Source organism: Eurytemora carolleeae, unplaced genomic scaffold (genome assembly GCF_000591075.1).
Source record: "Eurytemora carolleeae unplaced genomic scaffold, Eaff_2.0 scaffold586, whole genome shotgun sequence".
Taxonomy (NCBI): domain Eukaryota; kingdom Metazoa; phylum Arthropoda; class Copepoda; order Calanoida; family Temoridae; genus Eurytemora; species Eurytemora carolleeae.
Genome location: NW_019397190.1, coordinates 105,937 through 132,920, shown reverse-complemented (window position 1 = coordinate 132,920; position 26,984 = coordinate 105,937). Strand labels below are relative to the sequence as shown.

The following is a 26,984-nucleotide window of genomic DNA, read 5'->3' as shown; positions in this document are numbered from 1 at the left end:
TCACGGCTGAACGAATAATAAAGTAAAGGAAGAGAATATTTTACATTCATGGGCCGGGGACAGGGGCGGATGAGGGGGGCCGCGGTGACTTTCCTGTTTTGCACTTGCACTTTCCCTTAAGTGCACTATTGAGAAGCTAAATTCGGAAATATGATTAGAGGGGGGCTACGCCACACTCCCCCAGCCTGAATCTGTCAGGGGGGGCAAAGGTCCTGCCGCCCCCCCTCCCCGGCCAATGGGATTCCTTTAATAAATGAATCGATGCCCTAGATAAATTCCTTCAAAACCCACCCCCATATGTCAATAGGTCCTATAGGCTTTTTTAATGAGACTGAGAGTAAGTGGTTGATACGCGGGGTTAAGGTGGGGGAGGAACAACGTAAAATGCGGGAAATATTATTAGTGACGGACGAGATCTATGCGGATTACGGACCGACCGCTGTTCTTCTGTTTGGTTTCAGGTTGGCTTAAGAAACCGCCAATTTATCGTGTAGACAGTAGATACAATAGGCATACGGCTTAACCCAGACCCATGCCATCTGAACCCACTAGACACTATACAGTATACAGAGTATACAGAGTTCTGAGTTACAGTGTATACACTTCCTTGGGTTTCCCGCGTAAATTCCAAACGTCAGCTGTTTACTTTGCGCGGGAATACGCGGATGGATAGTTGTATAGAAAGAGACATAGAGATGTCGGGGTGAAAATTATTTGTGTAGACTTGAATTTATTGAAAAAATTCAGATACATTTTCAACAAAATTTAGTTATATTTTAAATAAAAGTATATTTCGAGAAGAAAAATTCTTTCTGAACACCCCATTCATGTTGGCGCCAAAAATTTTCAGTTTTCTTCTTCATTCTTCACAACGAACACTGCCTGTGCAACGGAAACAATCAACACTGAATAAATGTTAGCGTCAAAACAGCATAGTTGCTTGTTACGATTAATACGCGGAGGATCTGCAGTATAAGTGTCTCAAATATTTTCTAAAGATTACTTGAAAGATAGTAAATTGAAATGTGAATATTTCAGACAGATACAAAATGGAGAGTTACAACAACTATGATTATGGAAATGGAGGACTTTTCTTCTCTAATATGTCAACAGGTCTTGGCTTAGGTGGTATAGGTAAGAATAAATTCTTGGCTGAAATTCATCTTGTTAAAATTTATTTACACAAAAATGTTCTCAGTCGGTAATGCTGCATGAGCTGCCTGTTTTTCAACAATTGATGCCCAAATTTAAGATATTTTTGTAGGTTTTGTCCGCAACTTATGATATTTTATACTTTCAGGTAATCTTGACCGATTAACACCGGGTCCGAAACATTACGACATTTTTAACTCCTTCAATCTTCCCAAAGTTACAAACGACGACATATTCCTTTCTGATGATGAAGAGAACTGCCCTAAGCCCCGCCTTCCCCTCTTCTCCCGATGCCCTCTCACCAACCGAGCACAACTGGAACCGCCCACCTCCACTTATGGCGGGAAAATGAAGTCCATGCCACTGAGTCCCCTGAAGAATCTGACTATCGGGACCAGTCCCATAAAGAACCGTGGGTCCCCCTTCAAGTCCCGGAATTATGATATTCTGGGACACAGTCCGAGGATTCCTCTGCTAAATCTGGCAAATCAAGCAAATAGGTAATTAAAGAACTCTATATTTTTATGCGTCCTCAAATCTATATAGATTAATACTGGTGGTCATTTAAAATAAATATCATAATTTAGCGGTAATTTCCTTGAGAAAGATTTTTGGCCCCCCCCTCTTATCAATTTTGTACATGGTTATCATGTTTATCATATGGGTTTGATTGGTCATGTGGCCGCAGCGCCCAGCCCCCTAGCCTGTCCTAGCCGTGGCGCTGAGGCCCCCAAGCTGATCCTAGACCCAGCGCTCGGCCCAGTAATAGTCTTAACCTAACCAAACCATAAAATAATAAAATATACATAATGATAAGTTAGCTTTCAAACAAGTGGTCATATGTACAAAATTGTATAATATTCAACCATGCTTGTGAGCTTATGTATGCTTTATAATTTTCGTTGGAAATCTGCAAAGCAAAATTTAAGCTTGAAGTTTTTTACTCGAAATATTAGTCGCCTTAAAGTTATAATTGGAAGTTTTATAATTAAACGTTGAAGAAAGAAATCTTCCAAGTTCAGCTAGGTATGTGTCTGTTTCAGTGCTTAGGACCCATTTCATGTTGATGCGGATTAAAAGTCTCTTTTGATATATTACAGTTGATATTTTGCCCCTTTGATCTGGATCCAGGAAGCTAAAAAAAATTCTGAATCCGACGGATCCGGATCCTAAACACTGGTCTGATACCACAGACAACTTGTTTGTTAATATATTTACAATTTAATTTATTCATTATTCAGGATGATTCCATTGTAGCGTTGACCAACAAGCATGGAAAAGGAAAATATTGGTTCAAGTCTGGATGTCCTACTCCTGATCCACGTTGGTCTAGTTGTCAGCAGCTCATGATCGGGCCCATTCCAGGAGATGTCGAGTACTCAACCCTGAGGTAGGGCAAGGGTGGTCATCTTTAGGGGGGGGGGGGGGTCAAGGATTTCTTGTTCAGTCTTAATCAGATGAAAGGTCTTATTTAGAATACTTTATTGTGAATTATTTAGTGTTGAATATTAGGAATATTAATGGTATCATGATAAAAGTATCCAGTAAGATTTAAACCACATTTTTCTGGTATAAGCTATATAGCACAAACATTAAAATGCAACAAATTTTGATACAAATCATTATCCTGGTTATTGATATATTAGAGGATGAAAATGATTTTATAGTTGAAGGAAGGGAATAGGGATTGACAGATGTCACCAAAGACAATGTTTTTAACGCATTTAGACTTAAGACGCTTCGCGCCCATCTTCTATTTTTACTTTAAATTGTGGCTTTATCAATCTGTGAGCATCTTACATTTGTACAGTACAGTATAAAACAACAAATAAATTTAGGGATTTTCAGTTTCAGAAATTTTATTGCTTTTTGATACAACTCTTTGTTAAATTGAGCATCCTTATTTTTTCCCTGGGGCCAGAGAAACTTTTGGTACGATTTTTCCAGCCTTTTTGACGGATACAAATGCCCCCATCTTCTATTTCAACTTTTAATTTTGGCTTTTTCTGTGAGCATCTTCTCTTTGTACAGTAAAAAAAAAAAAAAACAGTTTGCGGATTTCATAATAATCTTTCGCGCATTTTCAAATTTCTACGAAAATACAAAACTTTTGAACACAATTTTTTTTTAGAATTTTGATCATTCAAAAGCCTTTCCTGGGGTCACGTGAGGTCCCACACAATTTGGGCCCGATCGGTTCACCCGTAACGCCAAAAATGTAGATTTTATATTATTAGGTCGGCGTTTTTGAGCAAGGGCCACACCATTCACCTCTTTATTCAGAACAACCAGGCATGGCTGGAGAAGAATCAGGTAGAAATTTGTACGACAAATCTTGTGTTTGGATGTCAGATCATAAATTCCCCTGGATAGATTAATTTGATTGGTTAACAAGAACCACGGAAAAGTTCTTAGCTTTGTTTGATATTTGACTTGTGTAGCAAAAGTTTAGTTTCCAGTCAAAGATGGGTTCTCAAGCTAAATACCCACACGATTTTTACGAAAGAATCTATATGCAAAAAAACTTTTGACTACAATGATATTTATTAACTAAATTACTTGAATTGCTTTAAATGTTTTTGTATAATCTTTTTTGTTTCATTAATAAGGTTTTTAGTGTTAACTGAAAATTTATAGTTAAACTGAAAATAGTTGTCCTTCGTTATTAATAAGGTCTGGTTAGTATTAGTCTCAAATAATAAAATAACCTTCTTATTTTAGGAGAAGTTCGGCAAGAAGCAGGTCAAGTTTGGATATGTCGTGTACACAGACCATCAGGTTGCCCAGCGACTTCTTTCTGCCGGTCACGTCATGGTCGGTCATGCCAAGGTTGCTGTTAAGGAGATGGACGGCCAGCCCGCTCAATTTGTAAACTAATCATAAGTTGGAGAAGAGATAATCCGCAACGGCTCTTATTGCGGATTTTTAACATTTAACTGGTTTCAACCCGGATTGAAAAAATGATAAATCCGATACGCAATCTTTGTGTTTCGCGGTTTTTTTTATCAATTAACTCGGGTTAACCTGGTTTTCATTCCTTGCATTTATTTGTATTTGCTAGATGGGGAAACAATTACGCTTTATTTTTTATTACAAAGCTTAATCGCTTTTTTAATTTGTACGATCTCAGTATTATATCAATGATGTTGAACCAACTCGTCGATATTGATGTGCATTCTGTGCCTTATATGTAACTACAAAATATGTAATATTTTTAAACCCTTGCGATTTGACACCACACAAATTCTAAATTGGTCCAATTCTCAAGGATTCGTGTTCGTAAAAATAAACAATTTTAGAGAAAAGTACAAAAACAAATTGGGAAACCCTTTGCTAAGGACTCACCGATAAACATTAAATTTTATCGTTTTTAACTGAAAATTTTTGTAAATTTTAGTCCAATTTGGTTTTAATATCGAATAGTGAAATTGTAGTAATACTCATTAACTTATGCAACCCTATATGTAATTTTATGAAACATGTAAATTTTCAGAAATTGTAAATTTTCGCCGATTGTTTTTCAAATTTTTCCCCTTTTATGCCATTCATTTGCGACAATGCCCGAAGTGCGGAAAAATTTCTATTTTGCCAAATAATTTACATCTTGAATTTACACCTGTTCGTTCCAGTGGATCAGTACTAATTAATAAATGCCTGAAAATTATAAAATAGTAATTTTAACCATTGTCAACTGAAATAAAATTTACAATTTGGACTTCTTATTTTAGTTAAAAAAGAATGAAAATTATTTCTTGATGAGGGTGACATGCAGACAATTATACAAATCGTTCGGAAGGATAATTACGATTTTTCATTATTACTTAGTTTCAAGCTTTTGGGTTTTAGGTTACCGTCGTGAATCTGACAAAATAGTTTAAATGAACATAAAAATAGTTCCAATGAACCGAAAAATAGTAAAAATTAACAAAATAAATATTTTTTATGGAGAAAAAAATAGTTCAAACGAACAAAAAAAATAGTTAAAATGAAAAAAATGCAATTCAAATGAAAAGGAAAAAGTTCATGTGAAATAAATAGGTTAAATGGACAAAGAATAAATTTTGTCATGTGGCCGTAGCGCCCGGCCCACCAGCCTGCCCTTTCCGTCGCGCACAGTCCCCTAGCTACTGTTCTAGCCGCAGTTTTAACCCTAAATATATACGCATTTAGTTGAAAATTATTGAAATTGAAGGTCTGTTTTGGTCGTCCTGGCAACAGCGCTTGGCCCACTAGTCTGTCCTAGTCGCAGCGCTCGGCCCAGACAAAGCCCTCTTACCCTGAAATAATACAATACAAATGTTTTGAACTATTTATTTTATTTGAAATATTTTTTGGTTCATTTGAAATATTTTTTATTTTATTTTAAACCATTTCTTTTGAACTATTTTTTGGTGCATTTGAATTATTTCTTATTTCATTTTAACTATTTTTTTGTTTACTTGAACTATTTTTGGTTCATTTGAACTAGTTTTATTTCTATTTGATCTATTTTATGTTTATTTGAAATATTTCTTTGTGTTTAAACTACATCAATTTAATTGTATGACCTGACTTCATGAAACTGAATTTATTGAAAAACAGTTCAAATGATCAGGTAATATGTGTTGATTTGAACTACAGGATATGACGTCATGTTAGTAATGCAAATGAACAATAGTTACAACGAACAATAGTTCAAACGGGGAGTAGTTCTAACAGGTATCCATTGGTTGAACAAATTTTAACTAACAATATATTGCGCTTGAAATTTAAATAAAAATTTTGTGCATTTGGACAAATATTTTTAGCATTCCAGATCATGATTGCACCAATGATTATTTCTTTTAAAATATTCTTGGTGGGAAAATAAAATTTTAGTCCAATTGAATTTAAGCTCAATTTGTGTTCATTTGTACTAATATTCAATCGTAATACAAACCGGTTTCTGATCAGCTGACTTTTGTGCGTTGGTTTGATTGCAGTTGATTGATTGATCACATTAGTGCAAACGATATTGCATCGAAAAATACACTTAAATGTTTTACAGGCAAATGTGTACTGTTAGTCATGTTACTGATCCTTCCAAATTGATGTAAATTTATATTTTACTATCTGAAGGGTGTTGCCCGTGGAAAAAAAATAAAAAAAATTCGATTTTTTCAGCCTATAACACCCCCCGACTAAACCTAACTAACTAACCCAAAAAATTTCAGCCCGTTTGACCGGGTACAGGCAACATATCTATATATATACGAATGTCTTGTTTTATTTTTTTATATAGAATTTTTATATGGATGCGTTAAAGTTTCATAGTAAAATTTTGTTGCATGTAAAACAGTTAAGCCTTTAGATATAGGGGTTCAAAACAAACTTTAGATATAGGGGTTCAAAACAACTTTAGGGTCTAATATTTTTGTTGCAACCCTGAAATAAAATATTTACTTACTCATTATTTCCTGAATAGACAATTAACTGTTATGAAAAGAATAAGGAGTATAATAAATGTTGTTAAGCTCTCATTATAAATATTGGTTTGAAAAAGAGTGCATATTATCTTTAACACAACAATTGTTATTATTGAAGGAGCTAACATAAAAAGTGTACAACAATGTTGAACATGAATTTATCTTCTAAACATTTCTGTTTTTTTGTTCTTTTTTGTCCGTTCATAAATTATTAACCAATTTGTACTTAGACCAATAGATGTCTTATACTGAAACCTTTCTTGAATAGATGTCTTATCTTGAAACATTTCTTCAACAGATGTATTATCTTGAAACCTTTCTTCAATAGATGTCTTATCTTGAAACCTTTCTCCAATAGATGTCTTATCTTGAAACCTTTCTCCAATAGATGTCTTATCTTGAAACCTTTCTCCAATAGATGTCGTCTTGTAGAATTCTGACAAACGGTAATCTTTCTTTACATTTTAAACTTACTGTCTGACTGTCTGTAGACCTAATTTCAATCTAGGCTCAAATTTTATAGCTTAGCAATAGACACTGCACAATTGCTGTTCATTGGACACTATAAAGTCACATCTTGAGTCTAAAAGTCGACATCCTACTTCAGAGGTCACAGAAGTTTAGGCCATGGATCTCATAATCTGAACTAAAATTGTCTTTAGGTTAAAATAAGTTTTCTGTTCTCTTTAAAATAATGACTTGTCTATTATTTCCCTTTATTAACAGAACATTCTGTTCATATTAAAAATCTCCATTCAATAGAAGAACTTTTTCTAGTTCTACATTTCTTGTAATAGCTGTAGAGTTCTGACCTGAAAACTTTAGAAATGTGGATATCAAGATATCTTCTTGTGAATATTAAGATTTTTTTAATCTTTAGTTTGTATCCAGGTAAGTATCTAAAATTCAACCAATCAGAGGGGCGTAAAAAGAACCCCAGACAGCCAAACAGAATCCGCAAAATTAAAAATTTTGCGCGCCATTTAATAAGAGAACTCTAATTTGTCGGAATCCGGTTGGGATATCCAATTAGAGGGAAAATATTAAGCAGAAAACAAAAGTGTCCATTCAGGTTAAGCAATGGGTGTTAAGGGTATCCAATCCTAAAGTTATCAGCTCTGATTGGCTAGTCCCAAATGAAGTGTGTGAAACTCCAAAAATGTGTTCCTCAACCGGGTTGAGTTAACCCCTATTGTATTATTGTATATTATAGTCCTGAAGTATCTAGTATTAAATAAACCATGAGGGGAAAAGGAACAATGGCAAGTTTTGCTCGTTCAACATCAGCTCATGGAATACATTGGTTAGTAGACATATGATAATTAACAATCTCCCCTCCCTCTATTATGAAATTAATGGGGGGAGGGGAGGCTAGGGGGAAAAAAGGTTGTGTTTTTTGAGTTAGTCTTTTCGGGGACTGTCTTTAAAGTTTTAGATTTTTTGGTTGGTTTGTCCTTTCAGAATATTGAGTTTCTAGCAGTTTGTTCCTTCAGGAGTTTTTCTTTTTAGATGTTTGTCTTTTCAGGAGTTTTTCTTTTTAGATGTTTGTCTTTTCAAGACTTTTTCTTTTTAGATGTTTGTCTTTTCAGGAGATTTTCTTTTTAGATGTTTGTCTTTTCAGGAGTTTTTCTTTTTAGATGTTTATCTTTTCAGGAGTTTTTCTTTTTAGATGTTTGTCTTTTCAGGAGTTTTTATTTTTATTATTTCAGGTGATTTTCTTTTTAAAATTTTATTCTTTCGGGAGTTCTTCTTTTTAGAACTTTGTTCTTTCAGGAGTTTTTCTTTCTAGAAGTTTGTCTTCCCCCGGAGTTTTTCTTCTTAGAAGTTTGTCTTTTCAGGATTTTTTCTTTTTAGAATTTTGTTCTTGCAGAAGTTTTTCTTCTTAGAAGTTTGCCTTTTCAGGAGTTTTTCTTTTTAGAAGTTTGTCTTTTCAGGAGTTTTTCTATTTAGAACTTTATTATTTCAGGAGTTTTTCTTTTTAGAATTTTATTCTTTCAGGATTTTTTCTTTTTAGTACTTGGTTCTTTCAGGTGTTTTTCTTTTTAGATTTCTATTCTTTCAGGAGTTTTTCTTTTTAGAACTTTATTCATTCAGGAGGTTTTCTTTATAGAACTTTGTTCTTTTAGGAGTTTTTCTTTTTAGAACTTTGTTCTTTCAGGAGTTTTTCTATTTAGAAGTTTGCCTTTTCAGGAGTTTTTCTTTTTGTTATTTCAGGTGTTTTTCTTTTTATATTTTTACTCTTTCAGGAGTTTTTCTTTTTAGAACTTTGTTCTTTTAGGAGATTTTCTTTTTAGAAGTTTGTTCTTTCAGGAGTTTTCTTTTTAGAACTTCGTTCTTTTAGGAGTTTTTCTTTTAAGAAGTTTTTTTTTAGAAGTTTTTCTTCTTAGAACTTTGTTCTTTCAGGCGTTTTTCTTTTTAGAAGTTTGTCTTTCAGGAGTTTTTCTTTTTGTTATTTAAGGAGTTTTTCTTTTTGTTATTTCAGGTGTTTTTCTTTTTATAATTTTATTCTTTCAGGAATTTTTCTCTTTAGACCTTTATTCTTTCAGGAGTTTTTCTTTTTAGAAGTTTGTTTTTTTAGGAGTTTTTCTTTATACAAGTTTGTTCTTTCAAGAGTTTTTCTTTTTATAAGTTTGTCTTTTCAGAAGTTTTTCTTTTGTTCTTTCAGGAGTTTTTCTTTTAGAAGTTTGTTCTTTCAGGAGTTTTTCCTTTTAGAACTTTATTCTTTCAGGAGTTCATCTTTTCAGTAATTTGACTATTTATGAGTTTGTTTTCAGAGGAGTTGTCTTTTTAAAAGTTTGATCTTTTCTAATCCTCTCCCATCAGAAGTTCGTTTTTGTCCTTATTGTATTTTGTGTTTTTTTTAAATATTTCCTTTCAGTAATTTGTATTTCAGTAATTTTTCTCTTCAGCAGTTTTTCTTTAAGAACTATGTTTGTCGAGAGTTGGTGTTTACAAAAATGTAACCTTTATGAAAAAGTTTTGCCCTTTAGAAGTTTTTCGTTTCGGTAGATTTTCGAACTGGAAATTTGGTTTCGAACTGGAAATTTGGTTATTACTCTAAGAAATATTTGTCCCTATCAGGAATTAGATTTAAAGCAGTTTGTCCGGTCAGAAGTTTGTCTCATCAAGGATTTGTCTATTCAAGAGTATTTCCTCTCAGGAGTTTTCTTTTCAGGATTTTGTCTCTTTTTTGCAGTTCTGTCCTTTAGAAAACACTTGAGGAGTTTATTTGTTAATATTTTGTCCTATCAGGAGTTTCTTTTGGAAAAGTCTTCTTGTCAAGGATTTTATCTTCATTGATTTATATATAACTGTTTCCTTTAATATAATGTACAATAGAAGAATCATATTCTTTCTTGCTTGTCATTGGAGAAAGCATCAAGTCACTTTCGAAAAATTAGCCATACTATTGAGTATCCTTAATCTTTATTGCTTGATGAACTCGGTATTCAATGTGAGCACCTTTAATTTTATGACAGATGCTTGATCCCGTAATAAAGCTTATCCCTGTAGGGTATGACCAGAAACCACCACGAAATAATACAGAGGAAATATTAGTCCATAGGTCTACATAGGATGGTAATCAATGCTTAACCATTTTTCAAATTAATGATTAAGCTCAGGTTTAAAGGTTATTAGTTAAGTGTCGTTTAAAACTTCGCTAAGAACCCCTTTAATTCTCCCTAGGTTAGCAGACAGTGGATCTGCGGCGGAGAGAATTCTTTGGATTTTTCTTATCATTGGAGCTGTCGTTTTCTTTAGTGCTACAGCATACAATACAGTAGAGGTTAATACTGATAATAATAATAATAATAATAATAATAATGGTAATAATAATTTAGGATTTTGTCTCTGAGCCTGGCTATAGTACAACCCTGGGATTTAAATCCCTGTCTGATGAAAATGGAAACTTCGAAATCCCAAATATTATGATCTGTGATCCATATCCCTGGAAGGCGTCTGCTATCAAAGGGACTGTCCATGTAATTGCATCGATCTGATCCTTTGCTCAATGAGTACTGTGCCCGATTCACAACGGTACCTTTTAAACCTTTGTTAGAGTAACATTGAGCCCGCGATTTAAAAAATTTGGGAAAATACGGCTCGGGTCTGAGCTGTCGATGGGCCTTATTCACGGCTTGAGCTTTCGGATTCAAACTGCATCTTATTTTCCACAGAGTTGAGTTCAAAAAACCGATTTAATATTCTATTTGGTGGATTTTCACGATTAGAATTGGCGCATTCTGGGTTTTGATGAGAACAAGACTAGATACTGACCCTTATTCTCCACTAAAACCAACCAAGATCGGTTTTATTTTCATTGGGCCCAACTCCTTAACTTGAGCCGAAGAGCTTGCAGCTGTCAATCACGTGAGACAAGCTGTCGTCAGAGTTGGGTCGAAGATTGGGTCTTAGAGTCGGGTTTAAGTAAAAACGACTCGAGTCGAAGTTTTCAAATCGTGGGCCCTAACAAATCAGTTGTTACTCTAACAAAGCTGACAAAGAAACTGTGTTTTGTCTCTAAAACTCTAAAACTTGATTATTTGAAACATGTGGGTTTCGAGAAGTAACTCACGGATTTATGCACTTAAGACAAAGATTTCCATTATAAAACACTTTTCAAAAAAGTCCTCATTCTTGCTTAGATAAAGAATAAATTGCTAACTGCTTTGAATCGGACATACACAACGCATTAAAGGGACTGTAAGCGTAATCTTCCTTCAGTGACCCTCCATGCAAAGATAGCAATTCCCGATTTGCAACAGTACCCTTGAAACTTTTATCTGATAAAATGTGTGCAAGAAATCACTTTTGCAGAGAAACCACAAATAAAAAACAGTTTAAAGAAACAAAGGCAAAAGCATAGTTAATTAATACTTGAAAAGACTCTTTGAAGGGTATCGTAAATCGGACATTACCATCTTTACATGGAGGGTCACTTGAGTGAAGTGTCACTGCAAATTACATTGATAGTCTATTTTAAGCTCTGGGTGTTGATAATATCAACCTAACCTCCTATATATCCTACATGCTATTCCCGCAATCCTCTACAGAAATGATCACTCTAATGTCACGTGATCCGACGATCCTAGGGAAAATCCACGCAGTGTATCATCAAGTGCTGAAGCAGTTTGACAATAATCCTTACACCTTGATCGAGAACATAACCGTTAAATGCGAGGTTGGGATACCAACTTTAGCATACAGTGAGAACCAGAAAACTGTGGTATAGGAAGACGACCTGAAGGAATATTTGAATTGCATTTGATATTTTTATAAAGTAAAACTGTTACTAGTTTTTCTGGTTCTCACTGTGTCCCCTTAGCATATTATATATATATATCTCTAAACATAATAGGAGGTGTTCTGAGAAGAAAAAAAATCCGATTCCCAGAAATTGAAACGTAAGAAGAAAGTGAGGAGAACCCTGGCATTCGCAATATCACTATCTCTCGTAATGATATGATACAAAGTGATTTTACTACAGTGTTAACAAGAAAACTCTTGAATATGAAGACGACATTATAGCGATACTTATTTGATGTTATTACAAAGCAAATAGTTTTTCTATAGATATTTTTTTGATAACTTATTAAGTTAAATGGGTCTGTATACACTGCACAATTGCTGTGTCTCATGTTCATCATAACTTGAATCTAGAAATCGTCTTCCTATTTCAGAGTTTTCTGGTTATCATTGTATGTTGCTTGGGTATATTACTATAAGAAAGAAACTGATATTGCGAATGCAACAGCTCCTGATTTTTCTATCGAAAATGCACTCTGGTCACCGGAATTTTGTGAGTGCAGTATTACCTACAAAGGACGAGGCTTCAGATACGATTGTACAGAATTTATACTGCCTGTTTCCTTATATTTACGATTCCCTGCAATTCTAAACATATTTGTTTCCATGTCAAATCATCAAATGACAACTATATCTAAAGCAGAATACATAATTTAGCGTTGAAATCGTCACATTTTAAGAGTTTCAGGTCGTCTTTACAGTCTCATCCTTTGTGGGTATAAACCCTGTTTGTAATTACTAATGTTGATATCTCTCTAATGAAGGATCTGGTCGCGGCGTGTAATTTCGGGCTGGACGAACCAGTTTACCTGAAGAACTGTTGCGCCACTATATTTGGTCCCCCGAAGTACGTGACGGGACATAAATGTTTTTCAACCCTAGGAAAGTTAAAGAAATTAAAGCCAACTGTTGGAGAATTGTTTGCATTGAATATGGCCCTGAGTGCACCTATTAACGATGATAAACTGATAGATATCCCAATAGCCTCCTCAAAGGCAATTTTGAATCATGGATCAGGAAATTAAACATTTATATTTTACACATTTTAAGTTTTTAAATTGGTCTTTCAAACTAAATAGAAAGAGACAGCGTGCTTCATTTCTGATAAAATTAAGCAAACTATAAAATATACAATGTACATTGAGAGGAAACAAAATTAAGTGTACAACTGTACAACTATACAACTGTACAACTGTACAACTGTACAACTGTAGTTGTGAATCAGTTTGAAGTCTCAGTTTTCACAAGGAACCAGACTTTCTGGATAAATAGGTCAAATTATATGTCAAACAAAAATTCAAAATTACATCATGTCAAGTGCATTAAATTTTTAACTCCCTTATAATTATGGGGTTTTATTGCAAAAGTAAATATGAAAATGTTGAATAAGGATTGAGAATAACAATAGTTGACGAGTATTCACATCATCATTCAACAGCTCTCAACTTTTTAGAGAACCTTAGTCCTGATACTGCAAACACTATAGGTCAGGGGTATAATATATTTTCATTAATCCAGGAGTATAGGTCAGGGGTATAATATATTTTCATTAATCCAGGAGTATAGGTCAGGGGTATAATATATTTTCATTAATCCAGGAGTATAGGTCAGGGGTATAATATATTTTCATTAATCCAGGAGTATAGGTCAGGGGNTGTACCGGAAACTTAGCCTTTTTTGTAAAAATCATGTGATGTTTGGATTTAGTTGTGAAATAACTACATTACTAAATATTTTAGTTATTATTATCATTATTATACCCTTATAACCTTATAGCTGTTACTAAAACCTATATTGATAACACCAACAAAGCCCGGGATATCGAACCTGTGCATTGTCAAACCTGGATTGAAGATGAAGAAAGAAAAAAGAAAATATATAATACTGATGAATGCGTTTACAATCTTATCCAGGAAATATAAGAAGCAGAAATTGTTTTTCATTCTGACAATTTTTTTGTCTCGTGTAGTTTTTACACTTGAAAATATTGATTACATTTTATTTTGAAATCTTGCAGAATCTTAAGCAATTTTTTATATTGTTTTTTAAACTGAAGAGCAATTAAGAAATTTAGTTTTTCAGCCTAGGCTAAAAATTAAAAAATAGGAGTTGTTCAGAATGTATAAGGATTCAAAATCAGATCCAAATCTGGGCCATGTCATGACTCATTAGCATTTCTACAAGATTTACCGATTTTTGAAGATATTTAAAAATTTCTTTTCCGTTTACAGCTTTTTAAAAGTTAAAACTTTTCAGTTAGTAACTTTCATTAATGAAAGCAGTTGATATTTATGTTACTAGCCTTATAGGGCGCTTCGCGCCCATCTTCTAAATTAATTGTGAACATGTTCTCTTAGTGTACATCTTTCATAAACCTTCCCTGGGGTCCCTAGATGTCCCACAAAAAATTTGGGCCCGATCGGTTCAGCCGTTTTGACGTTTATTGGATACAAACAGACAGATAGACAGACAGACAGACAAACAGACAGACAAGCCAAATTTATATATAGATTAGAGCTAAACATTTTTAACATGTTGATAATTTGCCCCTTTATTGTATCCGTATCTGGATCCTGAAAGCCAAAATGTTGCGGATCAAAGCCATCTATTGAAAACTCCATTAGGTTTAAATGCAATTTTTATTTTTTAAATCTCATAAATATTTGAAAAGAATTAATTTAAGATTTATTTAACATTCTCAAGCAAAATGCATAAAGAAAAAAAATAAGTTTTTAAAACATTGTTTTTTTACAGAGCCAAATTGATAAATGGTTAAGTTTGGATAAATTTTATCTTCTCATATGAAAACCCCTTTAGGATAATATTGAATCACAATTTAATTGTTCAATTCTTATGCTTGGGGAAATTGATACTAATAAGTCTTATTGTACTCCAATTCAACATGGATACTACTATTCTATTGATATTGATGTCAAAAGGTAATTTTTTAACTAGAAAATATATTTTTAACCGCCTTTTGACCAACATTATACCGATCTTTGATTCCCCCAACAGAGGAGGTTAGGTTACTTAACGTCCCTTCAGACAGTTATGTAAAATAACTACCCACTCTGTTAAGTTTTCGGAAAAAAATTGCGCATTTTCATCTCAAAAGACGATAAAATTGTGTACACCTACTTTTTCGGGAAATTAAAAATTTGACTTAAGGCCACGGGTTCCCTCTATCAATTTTATTTTTTAAAAAATTTTTGCTGCGCTCTGAATGTTTATTAGTCAAAATTGGTCTTGGAAACCTTGGTGAAGTAAAATTTCCTTAAGTTCCCTGTTAAGTAGTTGCAAATAATCATAACTTGAAAAATATATTTTTAACCTTTAAGAATTATAAATTTTAATCGGAAATATGTTGCGTGAGGATTAAACTTTTTTAATTGTCATAACCATTTCTAAAAGAATAAAAATCATATTAAAGGGATTGTTAGCATTATTTCATGCGACCCTCCATACAAATGTCCGATTTACAACGGTAAATTTTAAGCATTAAACTGTTCTTTAAACTGTTTATCCAGTTATAAGAGCTAATTATGTTTAAATCTCTTAAAAACCACTTGAACCCCCTGAAAACGCGATATACGCTGCATACAGTTGATATACGCTGATATGCACTGCATACAGCTGATATGCGCTGCATACAGCTGATATACGCTGCATACAGCTGATATGCGCTGCATACAGCTGATATACGCTGCACACAGCTGATATGCGCTGCATACAGCTGATATACGCTGCATACAGCTGATATACTCTGCATACAGCTGATATACGCTGCATACAGCTGATATACGCTCCATACAGCTGCTATACGCTGCATACAGCTGATATACGCTGCATACAGCTGATATACCCTGCATACAGCTGATATATGCTGCATACAGCTGATATACCCTGCATACAGCTGATATACGCTGCACACAGCTGATATACGCTGCATACAGCTGATATACCCTGCATACATCTGATATACTGTAGCAGGAAAATGATGTTTTGATCTTTCCTGCGACTGTAAATAGCATTTTGTTTATCATTATTTTTACCCTTCGTTGGAGGAGGTTGGTTNACAGCTGATATACCCTGCATACAGCTGATATACGCTGCATACAGCTGATATACCCTGCATACAGCTGATATACGCTGCATACAGCTGATATACGCTGCATACAGCTGATGACTAACTTGTGTCCCTTGATATTGCCGAATACCTTCGAAATTAACTATTACTAATTCTAGAAACAAAGAGTTTAACAATTTAAAGCGTTTTCGTAGATTTATGAGAATTCGACAATTCCTTGATCAGTCAAAGCTTTTAAGGAAACCGTTGCAAATCGGGCATTGGAATCTTCGCGTGATGAGTCAACTGAAATTACGCAAACAGTCCCTTTACAGACAATAATTTTTAGAGAAATGATATTAAAGTTTCGAAAAGCATGTTTGGAGAGTTGCATAGAAACCCAGTACACTATGCACACAACGACTCAACCCCTGAAGTTTGCGACTGTAGAGAATCTGAAGAAAGTTCATGGTATCTCTGATGATGTTATAATTGCTTCAGTATTCTACAGAGATATGAAGTATTCCTTCATTTCAAACAAGGGGAAGGTGATTAACTTTTGAATTTTACATGAAAGTCAGCTCTAGGAACTGAGCTTTTGCCACAAACTAAAAATAATAAAAAAACAAAATTTTCGCTATTAAAGTTTACCCATTAAACTTACAATCAAAAAAGCAAGCTAGGAATATTCCCGTGGGTCTCCCGGCCGAGTTCCCCAATTAAAATTGAGGCAAATCAGCCCAGGAATTCCTGAGTTATGATCGGACAAACAAACAAACAGACACTCAAACAGAGATAACAACTTTATATAAGAATAGCTTGGGAACCCAGCGATGCTCAGAATATTTATTCCACCGTTTATCTGCACTTGAACGATTTTACCGGGAACTCAAGTTTTCGCTTAAAAGTCGAATCACTCAACTTAGAATCTCAAAACTAAGCTAAAACTTGATCCCGTGGTTCTCCCGGGTTCCCCAATCAAAGTTTGAGGCAAATAGGTCAAGGGGTTCCTGAGTTATGATTGGACAAACAACCAAACAGATAGATAGACAAACAGAAATTACAACTTTATATTAATAGATGTATAGATATCACTCTTTAATATGTTTAGTTAGTGTACAGTGTACTGCAGTGTACACATTTGGTACGATGTAAATTTTGAAAAGTTTACAATTTTGTTTAGCATTTGAAAATGTGAAAAACAGTCAAACAAACTTTTTCCATTTTTCCATTTAGCCAGGCAACTAGCTTGGGAACCCAGCTTTGCCTGGCAATCTAACCTTTCCCTATAAAAATCAACACACTTAATTTATTTAACCCAACTAAGAAAAATCCCGTGGTTCTAGTTTGTTCCCCAATCAAAATTTGAAGAAAATCGGTCAATGGGTTTTATGGTTATATTTTAGGCAATAGTGGATGTTATCAACGGAATGGGAGGAAGCCTAGGACTGTGTATTGGAGCCTCACTACTTACCATAGTCGAGTTTATTCTCATGATTATAAAAATGTGTCCTCTCAAGATTATTTAGAAGGGAAGTTTAAAAGGATTTTAATTTTTTAAAGTTAGGAATTCAAGAAACCATGTCAGTATTGTTTCATAGAAGAAAATTCGCTAAATTTTCAAGAACATTTTTTTAACGAAAGTATATACCTTATTTTGTCCCTTGAGCGGTATCCTTGGCTTAGCTTTGAATTCTTGCCTTAAAAAATGTAAGTATTATGTGAATTTTTTAAAGTTTCAACAATCTCTTAGAATTAAAAAAAAAAACACTTTTTTGATTGAATTTGAATAAAAATATTTCTTTTAATTTTTGATGTAGACGTTGAGAGAAAATGTAGTGAACCACAAGATTAATAGTTTTCAATTGTTTTTAAAAAACGATTAAAAACCTTAACCCCGTTCATGAAAGTTCGGATTTATCATTTAACTGTGATTGACAAAGTTTTACGGATTTCCTGCTTGTGCTTTTATAAATTAATTTCCAAGTATTTAAAAACTGGAAATCTTTTTGATGCAATCTGAGGCCGAATTTTAAGAATTTTAGCGGCGGCTTAATATATGCTTAAATATGGTTGGTTTCACTTAAAATTGTATTCGATGTTTAAAGATTTAAGCCGGCGCTCAATTGAAACCGTTTTTTGGCGGATTTAAGACGCGGCTCAAATTCATTAATTTCGGACACTGTTCTAATTTTTAACCGGCATTAAACCTTTCCTGCCAAAACAAATTTGACCCCAACATTTCTACGTATAAAGCAGGCGAGAATTGTTTACCAATCATTGGACTTTAGAAAGTAGAAATCAGGATATTTGTACCAAAATTAACGAGAGTCTTAATTAATAATTAGAAATAAAAAACATTGTTCTAGGGGTAACACGTCCAGGGGTATAACTTGCATTCAGTTTATAATTTCTCAAAATATGACGATTTATCATGACACGACAGCAATTTAATTTTTTATTAAAAAGGTATTTGGGAATTTCCCAGATACCCAGGTATTTCTCAGATACATAGGCATTTGGGAATGGCTGGGTTTTTGGGAAATTCCGATTTTTGACATTTTTGATAATTGCTGTTACTCTCTCGATTTATAGGTAAACTCAAATCTTCTGCCTAAATAAGTAAATATAGAGCTTATTTAATGATATGGCAACAACCAAAACTGTTTACAGTTGCAAGGAGTTATGAATATATAGAAAATACAGATAGTGTAATTTTCGTACAATCGTCTCTGAAGTCTCATCCTTTGTGGGTAACCAGCTGTATATACCTATATATATATAATACATATATATAGGTATACAGGTATATATAATATATATATACATATACTAGAAAGTAAGGTGCAATGACTTGCCATAATTTTGTCCAATGTGTGATAGTTGCTAAACTGATGTGAACCTCATAACATTTCACATTACTCTTATTCTTACCGTTTCTTGTTCTTTCACGCGTTATTTACTCAATTTGTTTATTGTATTCTTTTCGATATAATTCAAAATGTCAAAATCTGAGAATTAACTTTAACCCTATTCAAGTCGTTTAAAATGACAATGGAATGTTAAAAATTATGAAAAATAAAATTGCAAGCCAAATAAAAACAAACTAGGCTTTTAGGGCGCTTCGCGCTCATTTTGTATTTCAATCGTAAACATTTTCTTTTTGCATTCTTTGTAAAACAAAAACTATATACGTATATATTTTATTTTATTTAAGAAAATCAGCTTTTATTAAACAAGTTTCTAACTGAAGCAACATTAGCTTTGATAAACAATGTTTTATTTTAACAATATTTTAGCTTCCTTGATTTAATTCATGATTTTATTTAACAATATAAGCTTCCTTGATTTAATTCATGATTTTATTTAACAATATTAGCTTCCTTGATTTAACATGATTTTATTTACCAATATTAGCTTCTTTGATTTAACATCATTTTATTTAACAATATTAGTTTCCTTGATTTAACATGGTTTTAGTTAACAATATTAGGTTCCTTGATTTAAAATGATTTTATTTAACAATATTAGCTTCCTTGATTTAACATGATTTTATAAAACAATATTAGTTTCCTTGATTTAACATGATTTTATTTCACAATATTAGCTTCCTTGATTTAATTCATGATTTTATTTAACAATATTAGCTTTGATATTGTGTCTTTTTCATGAAGTGTTTTGTAACCTTTGTTAAATCTCAATTTTATTAACATTTCAGAAAAATGTTAAAAGTCGGAGAAAGAAAAAAGAAAAAGGTGTTTTTTAAGTTTCAAATCCTACTCGAAAGAGTTTAAATGATAAATGTGAAAAAGAGAGATAATGTCATCTTATAGCCTGGGCACAAACGATTACGTTTATATATCTAAAAATTGATTCATTTCAACGGGGAAAATTCAAAGAAATTCTCACGGTAACTACGAATAATTTCTACCACGGGTAAAAATTCATCTGATATGTTACGTTATAGAGGACGTGAGTCAGACTCTAATAAAACGCATAAGTAATTTCCAGTATATATATTTCTTATAACTTATTACTAGAGGGTTCAGAACTAGAGTCAATATCGATATCACACGTGTAGATGATCTATCAGTACTATGCCCCGTATCCGTTCTATCTCATTCTGTTGAATCTTGTGGAACTAGTTTAACGCGGCCAGGCATCGTCTTCCACAACGTTGTAAATTGGGCATATAATGCTTTGAATTAGAGATGGGTATTAACATACAGACACTTGAAATTATTGTTTTATTAATAAAATCATGTAAAGTCAATTTACTCAAGGTAATAATGTATTATATAATTTTTTGATTTTACTTATTTTAAATTTTGTTTTTACTTATATACTAGACTAGGCTTTCAGGGCGCTTCGCACCCATCTTACATCTCAATTGTGAATATTTATTGAAAATCCATAAACCTTCCCTGTGGTCATATGAGGTCCCAAATAAAATTGGGCCTGATTGGTTCGGCCGTTTTGATGTTTATTGGATACAAACAAACAAACAAACAAACAAACAGACAGACAAGCAAATTATTCATATAGATGCTTTTTTCTATTAATCTTTACTGAGTCAATGTCAATGATCAGATTGTTACTGGAACAGTTGGAGTTGGAGTACTAGTTATACTCACCTACATAACACTTAACAGTAAGCTTTTTAAGATAATTTTTAAGCAAAAAAAAGCAAGAAGCAAAACTTTTTAAAACTTAAATTTTTTTTCAATCAATATACTAAGAAAAACTTTTCATTTTATAATCTCCTAATTGCGTGTTAGTACTTTGTACACCTCTAGGATTGAGCCAAACGCAGCATACATACCATTCAATGAAAGAGTGCTATAGTACAGGGTGTCCCAATAAACATGAGAATTCAGTGCCGAATTTGATATCTTCTTTTTAAATAATTCATTGATTTGGTGTAGTCGAATTCGTCACTGAATACCCATGTTTTTTGGGACACCCCGTACCTAATCTTTCATCGGTTCAATCCTGGAGGTGTACAAAGTATAAGGTACAGTCCTTGGCCGCTGTATTTTTTTCTTCCAAACGATTAACAATTAGACCTACAATTTGCTAATAAAATACTACGTGCTATAAATGGTTGAAAATTGTCGATTTGGATTTATACATTAGACCATTTAAAGTGTATTTATTTTTGCTGATGTCTTAGTCAAACAGTCATTAAGAAATTCTTTGGTAGAATTTTGATTAGTTTCTCATTCAACATTTAAAAACAAAATTAGAAATTTTTTAGAAAACTACAAAAAAAACATAACCTTTAATCTATCTAGCTCTTTTTTAGCTCATCCAGGTTTATATAAAAAGCAACTGATTTCTTTTTTTTAGTACTGGTTGAGTCAAAACCACCACCACCTAGCGAATCTGAGCCTTTTGATTATGTGCTGTCACCTGTAGATTCTTTAGAACTTAAGAATATGAAAGTTCAACAATCTCAAAATATAGAAATCAAAGGAATTCAGATTATTATAATTCTATTCTTTAATTTACTGATTTTGACAAAAAATTATCGATTTTACAGAAAAAACCTTGGTCTGCAAAGTGTTTATGACAAATCGTAGGATTTCATTTAAACAAGCAATACAATTTCAAAGGATATTCTTCAGGAAATTTAAGACTTTTATTTATTTTGGGAACATTTGCCCTCCATACCCTGTAGAGTAGTTGTAAATTAGTTTTTTCCAACCAAATAATCTATATAATAAAGCACTTCGCTCATATATGTATTTTTAAATGTATGTTAGCTATAGCTGGCAAAACGGAAACTCCATGGGTACCCAGCAGGAAGGGTTGTTAATAGTTTTTGAAAACGGTTGTTAAACGATCGTTTTTTTCGTTTTCCTATCGTTTTTTGTTTCGTTTTTCGATCATTTTAAAAACAATCGGTTTAAAAACTTTTTAAAAAAACGATAGTTTTTAAAACGATCGGAAAACGAAACAAAAAACGATAGGAAAACGAAAAAAACGATCGTTTTTTAAAAAAATGAAAACGTTAACATCCCTACCTGCAGGGTAACATAGGCTAAAAAATTCCAACTTTTTTCAATTCCATTTTTTTAAATAAAATTTTTTTTTAACGGGCAACGCCATGCACTTCAGCGAGGGAGGGGGTGAAGAAAATAGTTTCTGAGAAATACTTAAATTTTTGCTTTTATTACTTCAGGTAGTATTCAATATTTTTATTAAAAAAATAATTTGTATCTTTAGGAGAAATGTTGCCAAGGATTAGACCCTTTGAATGTGTCAGGAAAAAATCTTATCATTCTAGCGCAATTTTGTTTAAAAAAAAAAAATTCACGGATTTAAAAAGAAAAAATTTGTGGATTTTTAAATTTTCAAAAATCGAATTTTGTTAGAGGCAAATTTTTTAATTTCGATCAGCCATAAACCTTGCCTGGGGTCATGTGATATGTTCCACAAAAAATGTGGGCCCTATAGGTTCAGCCGTTTTGACGTTTATTGGATACAAACAGACAGACACCCAAGCGTATATAGATATCTATAATGATCTGGAATCCAGTTCTGCGTATATTCAATACTATTTAATTCTCCCTTTTACACCTCACTTTTCTTTCAATAATATTACTTGATTTCTACGATTAAACGATTTAACGCTTAAACTATTAAACAATTTAACGATTGAGCGATTAAATGAAAAAACAATTAAACAATTAAACGATTAAACGATTAAACGATAAAACGATTAAACGATTAAACAATTAAACGATCAAACGATTACACGATTAAATGATTAAACGATTAAACGATTAAACGATTAAACGATTAAACGATTAAACGATTAAACAATTAAACAATTAAACAATTAAACGATTAAACGATTAAACGATTAAACAATTAAACGATTAAACGAATTAACATTTTTTGAAAATATAAATAAAAGAAATAAATATAAATCTTAGATTCATGAATTTACAACTTTTGTTAATTTCTATATCCATCTCAATCAGAGCACTTTTACTGGTTTTCTCGTTCTGCATCATCTCAAAATTCTTTTTTCAAATATTCAGCTGTTCTATTTCGATTTTTTATCAGGCGCTCGCTCAGAGATAATCAGACAACTTTTATAATGTGCATTAAACCTTTAGAAACAGATTTTACAATTTCAGGAGACATTTATTATGAAGGTGAGACATATAAAAAATATATCAATGAAAACTGAGTACAAAAGAATATAAAAAAGACAAACTACTGCATATAATTTGTGAACATTTACATGATTTGTAAACTTTGAACTCCCTTTCAGGCTGAAAGGGACTGAACAAATTCATACCGAGAGATTCTTTAAATTCCTCTCTAATATATATTCTATTCTCTATGGATGCAGCACTAACCCTCCATTTCTAGAGTGAAGGGTTAAATATTATTTGAAATATAATTTTAAACATTGCGAAATTTCTGTCCGAAATTGCCAACAAAATATGTCAAGGATATAAAAAAATGTTAAACAATTTTACAGTGTTGCACAATCATAAGTGAATTGCGGATTCATGGTGCACAGACATTGAAGGAAATTCACAGAATTAAACACTTTTAAATTTTACACATACAAGTATGAGAAAAGCAAATTCAAATTAAGAAAATTTGAATTCTTCTGAATAGCTCTTTAATTAGATAGTTCTGAAAATATTATAAGATTTCAATTTTATAACGTGCAATTATTACTTGAGTTTGATGTCACTGCTGGACGCCATTATATTCTTATATTTCCTTTACTGTTTTTATTATAGATCAATTATAATTACAGAAATGACACTAGATGTCGTCTTTTCAAGATTTCTGTGTGTTTTGTTCACGATAACCCTGAGACAGAATCCCAAAGGAGTTACATGTAGTCGGCGTGTAACAAAGACAGAGAGAGCCTGCTCTACGCCGACTACGTTTAACTCCTTTGAGCTTTTGGCTCAGGGTTATTGTGAAGGAAAGACACATAAATCTTGAAAAGACGATATCTAGTGTCCTATCTATTATTTTGATTAATCTATGGTTGTTATGCTTGCTTGTAGGTTATTATGAGAAAGATGAGCTGAGAATGACTCTAAATCTTCTAGCTAAATATCCAGATGCTACTTTTCTAGGCAAGACTAGATAACACAAATATGCAAAATACAATAAAGATAAACAGTGGGACCCATAAACTATGGAATAAGGATATACAGTGGAACCCATAAACTGTGGAATAAGGATATACAGTGGGACCCACAAACTGTGGAATAAGGATATACACTGGGACTCATAAACTGTGGAATAAGGATATACAGTGGGACCCATAAACTGTGGAATAAGGATATACAGTGGGACCCATAAACTGTGGAATAAGGATATACACTGGGACCTATAAACTGTGGAATAAGGATATACAGTGGGACCCATAAACTGTGGAATAAGGATATACAGTGGGACCCATAAACTGTTGAATAAGGATATACAGTGGGACCTATAAACTGTGGAATAAGGATATACAGTGGGACCCATAAACTGTGGAATAAGGATATACAGTGGGACCTATAAACTGTGGAATAAGAATATACAGTGGGACCCATAAACTGTGGAATAGTAGGACGACAATTAAAGGGACTTTGACCAAAGATAAATATTCCCGATTTACTTAACAGTAACATTAAAAATTTAAAAAAGAATGAAATGAATAAAGGTATTTGTAAAGAATTAGCAATTTAATATAATGATATAAAGGAATAATTGATTCTAACATTGATTCATTGAAAAATTCAAATTGAGAAATATACTTTTGCTGAACAAAAATGCACTGTAAAAACTTCTGAAAGGTCTCAAACGAATTCTGAAGGTATTCTCTACAAATATGTACTCTCATCTCAACCACCATGATCTAGCCATAATTTTTGATAACTTTGTAAAAAAATGTTTTTTTGTATTTTCATAGAGTTAATATTATCATTGTGCCCTTCCAAATAAGAACTCGACGATATTAAATATTTTCGATTTTCCAGAAATATCTGTAAATTCAGCTGCGTTGAGTTCATATTCCATTACCAAAAAAACAAAGATTTTTTCACAATCGATGTTCAGACAACGGCTTGGCCGGTCCCGTTGTAAATCAGACAAAGACCCAGATAAATCTTTTTTGTTACTTGTAAAAAATTGAAATATGAATCAGTTCCTCTTTTTTAGATATTGGATCAAATATTGGAATGTTCAGTGTTACAGTAGCTGCAGCAAACTACAGGTAGATAGATAGATAGATTGATAGATAGATAGATAGATTGATAGAAGAATAGACAGATAGATATATAGACATATAGATAGATAGATACACAGATAGACAGATAGATAGAAAAATACATAGAATGATAGATAGATGCATAGATAGATTAAAAGATAGATCGTTAGAAAGATAAATAGATAGATAAATAATTTTTTTGATGTTTTTTTCAGTGTGATTGCAGTGGATCCATTTAAAACTAATTTAGCCTACACAAGGGATAGTGCAGCAAAATTAAAGAAATATATCTTTAGTTTCATGAGACTGCAGTTAAGCTAAAATGGAAGGGGGTATAGGCTTAAGCCTAAAAATAAAAAAAGATACATTGTACTTTTAATGACGAATTTTTTACCCGTATGCGTCTCTGCTCTCAAGATTTAAGGGATTTTATTTGGTAGAGACTAGAGACACCTAGCGGCCAAAAAAATCGTCATCAAAAGTACAGCGTACTAGGCACCTCTGGGTTATAGTAATTTTCAGATAGGTTCTTTATTTGCTTAATATGAATATGAATATGATCTGTAGTGTATAAAATTTGATTCAAATGCGATCAACTCCTAAAATTATAGGCTCCATTCACCCCTTTTCATTTACCTGAACAGTCCCTTTAATCAGCCCATTAATGTGGCTTTTAGAAACAGTTTTTTTTTTAAAAAGTTTAATTTAGAACAGATAAATCTGATCTTAGGAAAAGTGAGTTTTCAAGTAGATAACAGCTTAGTATTTTCTATTTTATTAATGTTTACGATTGTATTCGGTGTTGAATAAGGGATTGTTCAATGTGACATGAAACCAGACAGAAGTATAGATGGTCAAAATTATGCGACATTACTGGTACCACTTTGGGACCTTGTAGCTCATCTAGACTTAATTTTACGAACAAGTTTAAGACAGTTAAATTTATCCAGTTTTCAATAGCTCTTCTATTAGAGGAGTTATGATCTAAAACATAGAAGATTTAAATCATACATGCATCTTGGTTTAGTTTGACGTCATTGACAGAAAGAATAGATTAAATCCGCAAAACTAATAAAAAGTCGGGGTTTGACATTTTCTTCTAGCTCAAAGGATTTAAGAAGCTTTGGGTACTTTATACTCTTGAAGACTAATCTAGGACAATAATTGAGTTTTTGCCAAGGCTCAAATTTACTAACCCCTATATCTTTGGAACCTGAAAATCTTAACTTTCTTCATTTCAAATTTAGACTATTGGATCTAACATAATTCATACTTTGAAATATCTAAAGTCGATGACATTGCGTTACAAAGATATATGAATAAGAAAATCAAAGTTTGTGGCAAAGACTCAAATCCTTTAAGTATACAATGCATTTAATCACTTTAAGCCTAAAACTATTGAGCGCGTTTGGTTGGTTTATCTTTGGATTCTACTTGAAGGTTTTCTTTAGTTTAAAGATGCTATTTAAGATTATAATTTTGCTGAATTTTATCAGACTAAGTACAATGCTGCAAGGTACTGAAAACAACGTGAGGTACATACCCCACACAATCAGGTACATACCCCACACCTAAGGTACATACGTCCCACACAATCATGTACATACGTCTTACACAATCAGGTACATACGTCTTACACAATAAGGTACATACGTCCCACACAATCAGGTACATACGTCCCACACAATCAGGTACATACATCCCACACAACCAGGTACATACATCCCACATAATCAGGTACATACGTCCCACACAATCAGGTACAATTATATACAGT

At 32.8% G+C, this 26,984-nt stretch overlaps 5 protein-coding genes across 5 annotated transcripts in view; all 5 read left to right on the top strand.

The window, feature by feature from the left end:
* Positions 1-1,014: 1,014 nt before the first annotated feature.
* LOC111712628 (uncharacterized) lies at positions 1,015-1,656 on the top strand. The gene is made up of 2 exons (XM_023487305.1): positions 1,015-1,134; positions 1,301-1,656. Exons 1-2 carry the CDS (start codon positions 1,050-1,052, stop codon positions 1,654-1,656), a joined length of 441 nt encoding a protein of 146 aa, XP_023343073.1. The 5' UTR covers positions 1,015-1,049.
* Positions 1,657-1,801: 145 nt separating this feature from the next.
* LOC111712633 (uncharacterized) lies at positions 1,802-4,867 on the top strand. The gene is made up of 4 exons (XM_023487312.1): positions 1,802-1,816; positions 2,394-2,542; positions 3,390-3,465; positions 3,874-4,867. Exons 1-4 carry the CDS (start codon positions 1,802-1,804, stop codon positions 4,027-4,029), a joined length of 396 nt encoding a protein of 131 aa, XP_023343080.1. The 3' UTR covers positions 4,030-4,867.
* Positions 4,868-7,541: 2,674 nt separating this feature from the next.
* Positions 7,542-13,825, top strand: LOC111712632 (uncharacterized). The gene is made up of 7 exons (XM_023487311.1): positions 7,542-7,899; positions 10,284-10,383; positions 10,439-10,568; positions 11,582-11,778; positions 12,668-12,920; positions 13,294-13,389; positions 13,680-13,825. Exons 1-7 carry the CDS (start codon positions 7,838-7,840, stop codon positions 13,823-13,825), a joined length of 984 nt encoding a protein of 327 aa, XP_023343079.1. The 5' UTR covers positions 7,542-7,837.
* An 876-nt stretch (positions 13,826-14,701) lies between these two features.
* On the top strand, positions 14,702-17,719 carry LOC111712629 (acid-sensing ion channel 5). The gene is made up of 3 exons (XM_023487306.1): positions 14,702-14,842; positions 16,319-16,517; positions 17,376-17,719. The coding sequence occupies exons 1-3, from the start codon at positions 14,757-14,759 to the stop codon at positions 17,496-17,498; spliced, it is 408 nt and encodes a 135-aa protein (XP_023343074.1). The 5' UTR covers positions 14,702-14,756; the 3' UTR covers positions 17,499-17,719.
* Positions 17,720-19,691: 1,972 nt separating this feature from the next.
* The window catches only part of LOC111712635 (uncharacterized), a 15,992-nt gene continuing 8,699 nt past the window's right edge, over positions 19,692-26,984 (top strand). Inside the window, exons 1-9 of the mRNA XM_023487313.1 lie at positions 19,692-19,724; positions 20,560-20,620; positions 21,319-21,444; positions 22,198-22,237; positions 23,044-23,135; positions 24,015-24,086; positions 25,159-25,213; positions 25,423-25,467; positions 26,704-26,763. Of these exons, the coding sequence (XP_023343081.1) occupies positions 19,692-19,724; positions 20,560-20,620; positions 21,319-21,444; positions 22,198-22,237; positions 23,044-23,135; positions 24,015-24,086; positions 25,159-25,213; positions 25,423-25,467; positions 26,704-26,763 (584 nt within the window). The remainder of the gene's footprint in view (positions 19,725-20,559; positions 20,621-21,318; positions 21,445-22,197; positions 22,238-23,043; positions 23,136-24,014; positions 24,087-25,158; positions 25,214-25,422; positions 25,468-26,703; positions 26,764-26,984) is intronic.

Bases quoted from the DNA above. Each gene is read 5' to 3' on its own strand.
- LOC111712633 (XM_023487312.1), top strand. The intron at 2,543-3,389 runs GTAGGGCAAGGG...TTATATTATTAG, and splicing joins GTCGAGTACTCAACCCTGAG to GTCGGCGTTTTTGAGCAAGG. The intron at 3,466-3,873 runs GTAGAAATTTGT...TTCTTATTTTAG, and splicing joins CATGGCTGGAGAAGAATCAG to GAGAAGTTCGGCAAGAAGCA.
- LOC111712629 (XM_023487306.1), top strand. From the start codon at position 14,757: ATGCTTGGGGAAATTGATACTAATAAGTCTTATTGTACTCCAATTCAA. The intron at 14,843-16,318 runs GTAATTTTTTAA...AATAATTTTTAG, and splicing joins ATTGATATTGATGTCAAAAG to AGAAATGATATTAAAGTTTC. The intron at 16,518-17,375 runs GTGATTAACTTT...GTTATATTTTAG, and splicing joins TCATTTCAAACAAGGGGAAG to GCAATAGTGGATGTTATCAA.
- LOC111712628 (XM_023487305.1), top strand. From the start codon at position 1,050: ATGGAGAGTTACAACAACTATGATTATGGAAATGGAGGACTTTTCTTC. The intron at 1,135-1,300 runs GTAAGAATAAAT...TTATACTTTCAG, and splicing joins TCTTGGCTTAGGTGGTATAG to GTAATCTTGACCGATTAACA.
- LOC111712632 (XM_023487311.1), top strand. From the start codon at position 7,838: ATGAGGGGAAAAGGAACAATGGCAAGTTTTGCTCGTTCAACATCAGCT. The intron at 7,900-10,283 runs GTTAGTAGACAT...AATTCTCCCTAG, and splicing joins TCAGCTCATGGAATACATTG to GTTAGCAGACAGTGGATCTG. The intron at 10,384-10,438 runs GTTAATACTGAT...ATAATAATTTAG, and splicing joins CAGCATACAATACAGTAGAG to GATTTTGTCTCTGAGCCTGG.